The 13814-nt window shown below is 39.0% G+C and overlaps 1 protein-coding gene across 1 annotated transcript in view; it reads right to left on the bottom strand.

The window, feature by feature from the left end:
• LOC124140509 (Krueppel-like factor 6) overlaps positions 1-13337 on the bottom strand; it is a 39538-nt gene extending 26201 nt beyond the window's left edge. The window contains exon 1 of the mRNA XM_046508115.2: positions 13082-13337. Coding sequence (XP_046364071.1) covers positions 13082-13183 — 102 coding nt within the window. The 5' untranslated portion in view covers positions 13184-13337. The remainder of the gene's footprint in view (positions 1-13081) is intronic.
• Between the last annotated feature and the right edge of the window lie 477 nt (positions 13338-13814).

A 13814-nucleotide genomic window follows, 5' to 3' on the forward strand; every position in this document is an offset into this window, starting at 1 on the left:
GAACCCGGGTCTTCGACGTAATGAGCGAACGCTTTAACCACGAGGCTACCCGACCGCCCCCAGTAATGGTTGAACATGCATCTCTAGTCATGTAGTGCTAAACCAAAAGAGTATATCTGGCAGGCTGAATGTCTGAGATTATGTATACTTATGAAATATTAAAGACAATAACAACATGTTCAACAACCAGCCAGATAGGAAACAAATACTGTTAAGAGTTAAACAGATATATAGTTGTATTAAAATTCATCTTTCAAAATCAAGATCAACATTATCAGAAAATGATCTATCCAAAAAGGAATTTCTTCAAGTGCCCATGACCTTGACCCTATGACTGGGCCATGATTGTGTCTTGCATAGCTTGCATGCTGTCATAGCTCATTTAGCCATTCCTTGAGCTCATTACGTGTGTGGAATGCTGTGCTACTATCAGAGCTCAGCCAAGCAAAAAGGACCCTGGTAATCACAAAAGGAACAAATATTTGCTACTGGTTATATAACACCAGTGAATCAGTGAGTGCACACAAACATGTTATCAATGACAGAAATTGATAAATTCCATTTTAGATGCAAAATTCCCTAAATTTTCAAAATATTTTCACTGTGTTGTTATTCCATCTTAATCTCAATCTCACTGTAATGACGATTGGAGATTCATATTATCATAAATAGTTTTGAAACATAAACTGACAAGAATTATTAAACATGATAAACTGAGATCCAGTGGCCAGTGTTATTCAAAATAAAGTTTTCAGATCAATGCGTAAAACAAAAAGCTCATTTATATCTTGAAACATAATACCTGTTTTATCTTATCACAAAAATATAAGCTGCTGCACTTAGTGTTTATGAAATTTCAGAGGATAGGTTTGTGTATGGGCAGTAACATTTCCCTGTCCCCCAATTGACAATCCTGCGTCCTGAAGCATTTTGGGGTTTGTTATAACATGTATGTATCAATGTACATACCTTTGATGGCATTTATTTGTGGGATATGCAATTGAAACATGCTATGTTCAAAGTTGTTCAAGTTTTATTTTCTATGTTTGAAATCATGAAATTTTCTTTTTATTCTCATCCCAAACTGACAAGCCTCTGACTGAATCAAATACATTTGTTATTCACCAGTAGGCTAAGCATTCAAGCTGTAGCTCTATTGAAATGGCGATTACTCTTCTGGGTATTGCAACACTTTGTCCCGGCTTATCCTTGCTTGAAATCAACACTCCTTTGACACTGAAATGACTAGATGATGATACTGAGTATTCTTTGGTAGGTTACATTGAGAGGCTATATTATTCAGCGTACAGTAGAGATGCAAGTTCTAAAAAGAGTTTCTTTTAAAGACACTGAAAATAACCTTTATTACGCTCCAGAACCTCAGCACAAACTCCTGTTTTGGACTTGTGACAAGTCTTACTATTGACAAGTTTAGACAAGATACTTGACCCGCGATACCTGGAACAGCCCCGAGCCTATCCCACAAACTGACTGATATATACAAGATATGTCAAGCGTACATCTTACACAAGTGTGATTGGCAGTTGATTGACACTGACACATTGCTACATGGTCAACCCTAATGTACTGTAGGTGTACTTCTGTCCATCACGGTCACCTCTCCATGCACCTATGAAGATCCAGGTTAGAATAAGTCTTCAGTAACCTATGCTCGCTGTAAAAGGCAACTGTGCATGTCATAAGAAGCGACTAATGGGATCTGGTGGTCAGGCTCTCTGACTTGGTTGACGCATGTCATTGAATCCCAATTACGTGGATCAAAGCTCATGATGTCAATCACTGGATTGTCTGGTCCAGACTCAATTACTTACAGACTGCAATCATGTAGCTGGAATATTGCTGAGTGTGGCGTTAAACTACTAACAAACAAGTGGGAGTAAAACTTTTTCAGCCTGCACACTGAAGTCTTGTTAATCTGAATGGTAACCCAAAATCATAATTGTGAGTCGGAGTAATGCCCTGTGTATACTGCGTCCAGCGTCCAGATTAACAGTGTCCTGAATAACAAGGTTTCACTGTATCTCATTCTGTTCACATCAGGTGATGTTTGTACATTGCCCCAATTCAGACCCACGACACTGTCACAGGAATCACAATCAACTTCCTAATATAACCATCACCGCTTAATACACCAAACGTAAATTCATGATCATGATGATGATAAATACTGATTTATAAAAGAAACATTACCATGGTTACAGGAACCAAAACAAAAAAGTGTAAGTCCATCCATGTTTCACCAACAAGAAAACCAAAATAAATGTAAAACAAGGCATACAATATCTTAATGAATATTCATATCTAATTACTCCAGATACTTTGTAAGACTGTTTAAACATAAAAGTACATTACAACAATATTTACATAACACTTTGGCCAAACATAAACACAGTAATTACAGCCTTGGGTAATACTGTAAAAGTTGCTACTGAAGAGTAAACACTATAATCTGCCCACAAACAATGAACTGCTCAGAAACTGGAGAGTTCCCAGAAGGCAAAGTACACATGGAGGTTTTTTCTACATGATGCTCAGACCACAATTTGTGCCCACTTTTAGAGACTGTTATCTACGACATCCATCATTTGAATACTCTGGGGAATTGCTTTATGACTCCTAATCATGCTTTATAAGACCAAGCCGATTAATTTGCATTAGCTAAAGAGATCAAGGCAATTTTAGGCCATTTTGGGATGAGTGTTAGATTTAAGAGTAATTGGAAAAACTTGTTTGTCATTATGAAGACATTAAAAACCTTTAATGCTGGATCCTTAACATGCTTAAGGCTGAAGTTTATTCCAGAAATCATTGAAACTATAATAAAAACTTTCATACAATTATTAAATTGCTCATGAATGAAAAAACTTTCATGTGTGTGTTTGGGGGGTGGAGTCTTTGGGTTGTATATAGGCAAACGAACAAAAATACAAAACTGCTAATAGTTTATTTATAAAAAGACAAACTGGAACCTTGCTAATCCGGATCCTGCTAATCTGGAAACTGTTTGTTTGTTGTTTAAAGGTGCACTGAGTAATTTTCCAGCTATATGACAGCGGTCTGAAAATAATTGAGTCTGGGCCACAGAATCCAGTGATTGATATCGTAAGCATCGATCCACACCATGGGATATGATGACATGCACCAACAAAGTCAGCAAGCCTGACCACCAGATCCCAGTTGTCTTCTCATACAACAAGCATAGTTTTACGTCAAGCATGGGTTGCTGAAGACCTATTCTAACCCGGATCTTCACAGGTCTAATCTGGAACTGAGCATATCCGTAAGCATGCTCATGACCCAACACACATGCATATATACCCATGTACATGGCTTACACATGTATAACGGAACATTACTTGTACCCAGGATTTGTTAATACGGATGAGTTTATGGGAAAACACCACTGTCAGTAATAATAACATTTGACTGGAAACAGAACTCCTGTCAATCTGGACCTCCTGTACAACTACCACTACTGCAGGAAACAGCCTCATATAATAAAAGGGACAATGTTTCCAATGTGTTCTTGTAATTCTGAATAAATCTTTGAAAAAAAGTGCCACCTTTGAAAAAATAGTGCCACTGTAGCTCACCTGGATATGTAGTCAACAGACAGGCCATGACATGGCTCACCTTTATCATACACTATTATCCAGATTCATTTGGAATAGAAAGTGTCAGTGAGTATGGTTTTAGCATTATTCCCGCAATATCACATCGGGGGACACCAGAAATGGGCTTCACACACTGTACCTATGTCGGGAATCTAACCCAGGCCTTCGGCGTGACGATCAAACGCTTTAACCACTAGGCTACCTGACCGCCCTTGGAATAGTAAGCTTAACAGTATCACTGTATTGGTTTTATGATGAACGTGTGTATGTATGTGTGCGTCTACGTTACACAATTCATGCTGATAGTCGTGTATAGCTTTGTTTCCCATGGTAGCTTTTCCTTAAAACTTTCATTACAGGTTTGAGAAACATGTCAACCACCGTTCCCCAAGGATCCATCTAGTGAACAATAGAGGATCCATATTCATGGATCAAACATAAATACCTGAGCATGCATAGTCATTTCAACCTTGTGACACTTGGGGAATATGAACACCTACAGGAAAATCACATGAGTATCAACACGACATTTATTCATATCAAGGGCCCCTAACAGTAATGGTGGCCACAAGAACATGAATTATAAATGTGTTGGAACTGCAAGGGTCATTGAACATCGATCGGTAGTCACAACAGGCCCTTGGGAATTCATGCCTGACTGACCACAGTTGTTGACAAGCAGCCTTAAAGTGACCACAGTATGATACACATCGGTCTCAATACAATGGGCTATTTATCCCCTTTCTATACACTGTGCAGTGCCTCATTGACATCTCCATTTTGTTGGGTTCATTTATCTGTATCGATAGGATTAGAATATAATACGTACAAATTATTCTGATGTTGTGAAAGGTTGGCGTGAAGGAAGCATTAGTCCTACTGATTGAACAGGATATCATACAACGACATTTTAATTGTCAATCACTGGATTGTCTGGTCCAGACTCAATTATTTACAGACCGCCTTCATATAGCTGGAATATTTCTGAGTGTGGCGTTGTTTGTTAGTTGTTAAATGCCGCACTCAGTAATATTCCAGCTGCATGACAGCAGTCTGTAAATAACCATGTCTGCACCAGACCATTCAGTGATTGACATCATGAGCTTCGATCTAGGAAATTGGGATACGATGACATGCACCGTCCAAGTCAGAATATTTCTGAGTGTGGCGTTGTTTGTTAGTTGTTTAATGCCGCACTCAGTAATATTCCAGCTGCATGACAGCAGTCTGTAAATAACCATGTCTGCACCAGACAATTCAGTGATTGCCATCATGAGCTTCGATCTAGGAAATTGGGATACGATGACATGCACCATCCAAGTCAGCGAGCCTGACCACCCGATCACGTTAGTCGCCTCCTAGGACAAGCATAGTTATGTAAATTGATTGTAAGTATGTTTTTGTAATAAATATATCTCATCTTATGAACCTTATTGGCCCTGATTACTGATGCATACTTGGTTTTTAAACTAATGGGGTGAGGTGAAATTGGGTTTAAAGTCTTGTCCAAGAATATTGGACTTATATAGCGACGTGCATGCACAAGTGTGTGTGGCTGCTTGTACTAGTCCGGACTGATGCCCATTTGTAACATCCCACAATTTAACATAACCCCGAGCTGACCAGTCCTTGTTTTAGCCCCTAAATGCCAAGCGCCAGACAGGGTAACAACAAGTTCCATCTTTTAACGTCTTTAGGTGTGACGCTCCAGGGGATCGAACTGCAGACCTTCTGCTCTCCAGGCAGATGATCTACCACTAGACCACAGAGGCGTTTTTTTAAACTAATGACTCATCTCATCAATTAACGATAGCTTCATTTCTCTTCTGACATTGTGGAAACCTATAAGGTTACTGGTCTTTAAATTTAAATTCAATTTAAACTTATGAGAACTATGGTCCTTAAACCAATAATCAATACTTCATTTCACAATGCCTCTAAGAAACAGTTTACTTTTGAATCTTTAATGACAACAGCAGTCAGTCCATGAAGCATGGAGACAGTGATCACCTTTGATCCATGCAGAGAGTGTTGAGATAAGTCTACCACCGTGTATTGGCCTGTCATTGACCATGGTTCAGTGACCAGTCACACCTCATTGACTACAATGACCAGTGTCCTGTGATTCTGCTTGGTCAAGCAATCTGGTCAAACAGTGCAAGGCCAGATTGCCCATTCATTGCTCCAGGGAAACCAACTGCCCCATTGTATTATAGGTAATTACTTGTCTTAGTTTATTTCACTGTCCGTTTGCAGGTCAAGGGGTCAGGTCATTCGGCTCGGAGAAACATGAGCGAAGCTCAGGGGGGGAGATATTAGGCTTTTGTGACACTGGACAATCTAAATAACAAACTGTCCCCAACCAATAAACATGGTGCTTCAGGGTGAAATGCAAGCTCTATGTATCACTGTCAAGATGTGAAATGGACAAGGTGTTATGAACATCTTCTCACAATGCTGAACAAGATCAAGGCAATTACTTGAGCATTAGTTGTATGTTTTATTGGTCAGGTGATAGAAATGATGAGGCTATCACCATCACACAAGTCACCAGCTTCCGTAATGTTTTCAGCTGTTTGAAAGGAAATCCTTTTTATCTTTTGCATAATTGTTTCAAAGCCTAAATTCAATAGATTTCTACTCGTATCCACAAAATGGTGCTACCACTACAAACAATGATCAAGTTGTTGCATGATGTACAGTCAGCACTATTCCAGCTATATCATGGCAAACTGTGAATATACTACTCCAAAAAAAGTAAAGGACCACCTCATTCTTTTATACTACCATAGTTAGTGGCAGATCGGGAAAGAATCGGGTGGTCGTTAACTTCTTTTGTTGTATATCTGAGTCTTGTTATGGCAAAAAAATGGTTGACAGTATCACGATCAACATCCAAGAATCGTTTGATGATACATCATCACAGAACCTGACCAATCAATCGCCAATTACACTATCTTCTTACAACCAACAAAGAAAACTAAGTTGGAATAATGAGCCCTTTTTTAGAAAGAAATACTTATATCTGAATCCAATTTATCAACCAACACACATATCATGATATATAGCCCCCATAAATGACTTACATTTGACAAGTTGTTATTGACATGTTACCACAACGAAATGTACACACATACGAAATGTACATCCTGTATCAGGAAGCAATTGAACCAATGACCTCAAATCAAACATACAATCATGTTCTCCTAACTTCAAGTTCAGCAGGTACGGCAGACCTCTTAATGCATGCTGGCAGTTCAAACGCAAATTGCGCATTCACTGTGCTCCTGTTTGCACACGCAGCCACCGCACATAGAAACTGGCATCTTATACCTATGCCCATATTGACATTTCTAATGCAGGATCAACGTCTTCTTTGCCCATGTTATTTACCTCTGTTCCTTGTGGGGGATACGATCAAGACATGCTCAAACACCAATCCCTCACGTACACTTCACTCTGTACTTTTCCTTTTTACGTTTGGTCATACCACTTCAAAACATTTGCTCGGAGTCTATGACATGGAGGAATTCAAGATAAAACTAATCAAAATAAATAAACATAAATAAAACACTATAATTTTTTCAATCTGTTAATTTGTAATTTTGACTCCATAAACTACAAAATTTAATACTAAAACAAATAAATTCATTTTACACTTTGACAATTTTCATCATTCTGAACTTCTATAACAAGTGAGATTTAACCGTTCCCTGTTGCAACTATATGACAAAGTAAAAGAACAAACAAGTCTGGACCAGACAATCTAGTGAATGACATTATGAACATCGATCTACATAACTGGAATACGATGATGAGCATCAACCAAATCAGTGAGTCAGACCATCGAGTTTGGTTGCTGAAGGCCAATTCTAACCAGGACCTTCACTTGGAAGTGACATTTAGACCAAATTTAGGCATGACAAACTAAATGTTGTGACCTCTTTTAAAAGTTCTCGACAACCCTGAACCATTTAGATCAAGGCATTTAATGATTCTCATTTTATCAATATTATTAATCCTTATTTGACAGGATCTTGGATTAAATTCAGTTGAGATAAATGTGATCACCATCATTCCACTACGACCTTCCAGTGAACTTTAAATCCACAAATTGCACATGCTCTCAGTGTTCACTCGTACCTAATGATGCTGCTCTGTAATATGAAACAGATAAGTGCACCTAACAATATGACCCTATGTCCTTCGAACTCCTAACAACACTGAACATCACTTATGTCGTATTTGAATGGACAAGCAAAGACATGACACGTTACTATGGTAATTATCAAGCACATTTAAACATCCTTTCATAAAGACTTCCTCTCTGTACATTTGGAAACATAATTAGTCACTGTGGCAAATTAGTTTTATAATTATCATCATGATCAAGACCTGGCTGGCCTTTTACATAGATTATCCCTCAAGAAACCCCAATGTGTCACATTAATATCATATGGCTGAAATGAACAACAGTCACAATGAAATAGACATCTTGTACAACGTAATAACAATGAAATAGACATCTTGTACAACATTATAACAATGAAATAGACATCTTGTACAACATAATAACAATGAAATAGACAATGAAGTAGATATCTTGTACAATGTTGTAACAACGAAATCGACATCTTGTATAATATTGTAACAATGAAATAGACTATGTACAAGGACTAACAATGTCAAAACACAATGTATCAATTAACAACCTCAACACCCACACACATCTTTTAACCATGTAATGGAGCAAGCCACTGGGACAATGGTTAACATTGTAAGGTTTTCTATTAACATTACGAAATAAGATTGTCACCTGTTTGCTTGCGATAAATGATTATCAACAGGGATGATTATCAGCCCCCAAGCGCCACCCTGCTGTCAGCGTTGTTTGTTTAATCCCACAGACAGTGGCTGTTAATGGGTGCTGTTAATTATTCATCACTCCTTCATACTTATTGCATGAACAACAGAGGATTTAGGACAATCAGCCTCAGCTGTTTCACAGCTGTAAACATTACAGCTGTTTGTAGGCTGACTTCTTCACTATTTAGGTTTCAACTAATTTTTCAATTTTAATACAACATTCATCATAAGTATGGTAAGGATTTCATTATTTGTTTGTGACATTATATTCCTAAAAAATGAAGATGGTTCTTCTAAAACACTGATAAAATTGAAATTCATCAGGGGCAGTAACTCTAAAACCAAGATGGACTGATCAGCTTGCAAATATAAAATGTCAGTTTTGTTATTTGGTTCACCCTTAACAAATTTAATGGAATGAATGACAGAAGTGCTGTTTGTATGTGAATGTGTGAAAATGCTTTACGATATGTTTTCACAGTTATATTCTGCGAGACCAGCATTTTTCAAAGGCACTGGGTGCCGTTGTACAAAACAACCTTAGTGCTATGACTCTCGTAAGTCTATGTTAAGGTATGGGAGTTACGATCACCTTAGCACTAAGATGGCTTTGTACAACGGCACCCAGGTCCTGTTTCCTACAACTAGTCAACCCAAAGATGCGTGCTGCTGTTAGGAAGTTTTACCATGCATATGGCAAAGCAACACTTTCACTCTGCTTATACCATTACCTTACCCCGAACATCAAATAATTCCTCACTTATGTTAACAAGATGCCTCATCTCTACAACAATACACACAGTGGATAACCTTGTTTACCTACTAACACAACACACCGCAGTGAGCAGTGCATTAATCACCTCCCAAACAAAGGTCTGATTAGATTTCACAATCCTGTAATCCAGGCTGCCTGGAATCCTGCCGTGACTTCTTCCCTACCTACACCTGCTGAACTGCTCATGACAGAAGCACACAAATACACCTGTGCTCCCACCTGCATCCCTTGGAGGCAGCAAGGAGCAGGGAGATGGTGTTAATTGGATCTAACGAGGGACAACCACTTTTGTTTTTCAGTCCAACTCAAAATGGATATTCATTTGGTCAAGCAGGTTTGCAATAATAAAATCACACAGATTGGTTTCATGGAATCATTTGATTTGCGATCCGAATGAACCGTGGCACGTAATGTAGACTGCATCGTCTCATAATATGGAGAGACCCGTGAAGATCCGGGGTAGAATTGGTCTTCAGCAGCCCATGCTTGCCATAAAAGGTGACTATGCTTGTCGTAAGAGGCGACTAACGGGATCGGGTGGTCAGACTCGCTGATTTGATGCATGTCATTGATCCCAATTGCGTGGATCAATGCTCATCATAGTCATGTTGTCAACCACTTGATTGTCTGGTCCAGACTTGATTATTTACAGACCGCCGTCACATAGCTGGAATATTGCTGAGTGCGGCGTTAAACAACAAACAAACATAATATGGTTATGCCAACCAAATTAAACACTGTGAGGCAGCAGGGGTCCAACTTATCTGTGGCACAGCATCCTTGCTGCTGGGACTGTGTTTCAGTGTGGTGGGCATATTGCACTTTTTCAAACACCTTACACGCTAACTGTGCACTTGGCCAAGTTACATCATGGCTTGGGAATACTGTGCATCCCTTTTTTCAAAAAGGTTCCCAGCAACCTGTGCATGTCAAAAGAGGAGACTACAGGGATAGGGCATTCAGGCCTGGGTGATACCATGTCACTGTCCCCAAACTGGATCGACGTCCATCTTCCTGAGGCAAGGGAGTTAACTGCGAGTTAAAAGTCCAGTTTCCTACACTGGAATTTTGTGGCCCGATCGTAATGCCACCTGTGGCTATTACAAGTTATGTCCCTTCTATGTTACTCCTATTGACCAATCAGATTCCACATACCATACTTGCATTGGCTTCAAACAAAATGGCTGCACCCAGTCAAAGCGATCTGATCGATAATCAAGATCAATATTGTGATAAAACGGGTTTTTACTTTCAAAGTGCATCAAATTACTGGAGCACCTTGATTAAAGACATGAAAGGATTTGAAAATATATGTTGATGCCGAGATGATGGTAAACATGCTTTGCAAATCCTGTAATCGACTGAAATCTGCATGGCAGTTTATAAACCAGATGTCGATTTTGATTGGAGTATTCATAGACTCGTTATCCAGACAAAATAGAACTCTGATATTCCAGCCTAGTTCGGCAAGCGTGGAAACTGGACTTTTATCGTCAGTTAACTCTCTTGCTTTGGGAAGATGAGGATGTCAGTCCCTGGGTTTACTTGTCCAGAGCCAATTATTTACAGACTGCTGTCATTTAGCTGGAATATAATTGAGTGCGGCATTAAACAACAAAAAAAACCCAAAAAAACTCCACACCAGCATGACCTATGAGCATGATGAGTCCCCCACCCTATTTCCCCACCATCCCCCTTCCCTCTGTACTCATCACTCTCACAAACTACTACCAAAATCATGCACTCCAAATTCACTTGCACACCACATACCATCACCCCTATCTGCCAATTTACATCCCTACTGGCTCAAGGCTAATCCCCCTCCCCCCAGAGGATGGGGAGGAATGTACGCCATGATGAAGGATGCACACTCCAGTCTGCAGGGGGCACTTGCTATGCAGGATCATAGAGACCTACGCTGAAACGTTCCTTGCAGTTAGGAGTTACTTGCACCATTGAGCCATGCATTCCATGGCAATAGATCCGTTGTATGGAGCAGCACGGAATGGGCTGCTGGGAAGATGTTATGCACATGGTACGCTCTGCAGGGCATGAGGCATGCTATGCACTATAAACAGCTCTGTGGTAATATGGGACGTTATTACCAGACAGGGCCTGTCTGTGTGAAGATGACCCTGACATCTATAGTATATTAACCTTTGACCTTGGCAGGTCATGAAGGGTTTGATCTTTCACTATAGATACTACTCTGGAATATTTTGATAGCTTTGACATGCTTTGACATTCATTTGCAGTGTGGTGTGATTCCGGCAGTCTAGATAAATGATTTACTGTATACCATTCATGTAAGTCATCTGAAAACGAAATTCCATTTTGGTATTTTCCTAAATATGATAATATTTGTAAGTAAAGTTTGTAAATAATGAAATTATAAGAATTCCCATCTAAATGATTATCACATTATTAAACATTCCAATTTCCCTTTTGTCATCAAATTATCAAAATTGCATATCTCATCATACACATAACAGGATCAAATTAGGAAAATTCTAGGATACAAAGACCTTTCATGAAATACTAACAGTTCACAACACTGTTCAACAATTTCTCAATAATGTCAATTTTGTCAACTACAGTCCTACTAAGTTACAACTGTACAATATATATTGTAGACTCTGTGTTTATAAACACCGAAATTGGCATCACCCTCTCAGCAAGAGAAATGAATATACAAGTGCTTATACCACTGTCAGCAGTCATATTCCCAGCTGTCACTGCCTTGCATGTGGTATGTATATCATGTATATTGCCATGAGTCATGCTTCTCGTTATTCAGCTGGCCCTATGAAAGATGTCACTTAAAGAGAATTGCCACTTTATTTGTCATTAAACCTGAATGTAGAAGGAAGGATAAGAAGGAAATTCCAATGTCACTGACCTCATCATTAATACATATTCAGTTTGAAACAAATGACTCAAATGACAAGATCTACACATGACTATTCTTTGACTTATTAACTATATATATATCATCATCATCATCATCATCTTTAAAAATCAAAAACATAATGAAATGATTGTTATGATTGTGATATCACATTTATGATTAAAAGGGTTGCTTTTCATAAAATTGTGACTGTCCTAACAAAAACATCACTACCAGACAAGCCTCCTGGTTGGCATAAATATATAGCAACTATTAGAGAAATCAAAAACACATAGCCCCTTGATCTGAAGTGAACGCATGTTTTTGTTGAGGATGTTGGGGTATACGCGGAAATCAGTCAATCACTGTCAGATATTGACACCAACCACTTCCTACTTGTTGATAACACCAGTGAGTACAATACACGTGATGTATGTATGTTTGTACAGTATATATGTCGTTTATACACCAACAACTACTGGTTGGGGAATATAGGAACTGGAAGAGAGTGCAATGAGTTATTCCCTTCCTGCAAAACAGACAGGATATAGTTACCACACATATATAGCATTCAATATCATCTGCTTAATAAACATAACAGTGGAATGCTAATGCAATGATGCGTGGTTGGTTGATTTATCATGATGATATACAATTTGAAAAATATGACACATATCATGACTGTTATACCCCCTTGACTAAATATGGCGTGATCTGTCAAAATGTAAGTCACGTCTGTCATACTAATTTCAACTTCAGGATGTATTTAACATTATGTTCCGGGTCGATATGAGATGTCATCTGGCTTATGACCTAAATATGCCATATGACCGTGTGTTATGACATATATCAAGCAGATAGCAAACGCGCAACGCACGAATTAAAGGTAACACACAAATATGAGTTTCAAGTCCCAACCTGTTGCCAAGTGTCTTCAAGCGATGGCTGAGAGCTAAAGTAACCGGTGTCGTGGACAACTTGCAGCTCCCGGAAAATATTCCCACTTGGTAATACATCCATTTTTGCCCTATGGCTGAAACAGTAGCAACCGGCAAGTTTCGTCACCTCGACTCAGACATGAAGCAACAAGGATCAACACAACTCGCTGTCAACGCAGACTTACAGACTATACACTCTATCGTTAAACACTCGCCATTGCATACACGGTTGTGTGAACGTAGAAAACCAGCCAATGGAAAGCCCGTTTACAGACGAAAGGAATCTGAGGAATGTTCATTGACCAATAAGATAAATCGTCGCTTGTGGGAATCCTCGGCGCTGATTGGATGAGTGTCGGTATTATTTTCCTTACATGGGATATATTATGATAATAGATTAATGTTACTATTTATAGACCACTATAACAGCCCGTGAGTTGATCCTGGTGACAGTCGCGCGAGGTGAGTCAGACTGTGAACGTCGGCTTGAACGCAGTGGGAGCTTCACAGGCCTCCTGGCGAGAATTTCGCAATTTCTGATTCATAGGCTTATATTTCAAAACATTTTGGTCACGATTTTCTTGACTGATCGATGACATTAAACTGCCTATACGTGATCCCGTTACAGTGGTCAGGTTGATTGTTGTCAATTTCAACAACACGTGCTGTTGTGATGTAATGTTTATATCTGCCGTTGTCAACACGGTCGAATC

This window comes from Haliotis rufescens, unplaced genomic scaffold (assembly GCF_023055435.1).
Source record: "Haliotis rufescens isolate VD_foot unplaced genomic scaffold, xgHalRufe1.0.p SCAF_4, whole genome shotgun sequence".
NCBI lineage: Eukaryota > Metazoa > Mollusca > Gastropoda > Lepetellida > Haliotidae > Haliotis > Haliotis rufescens.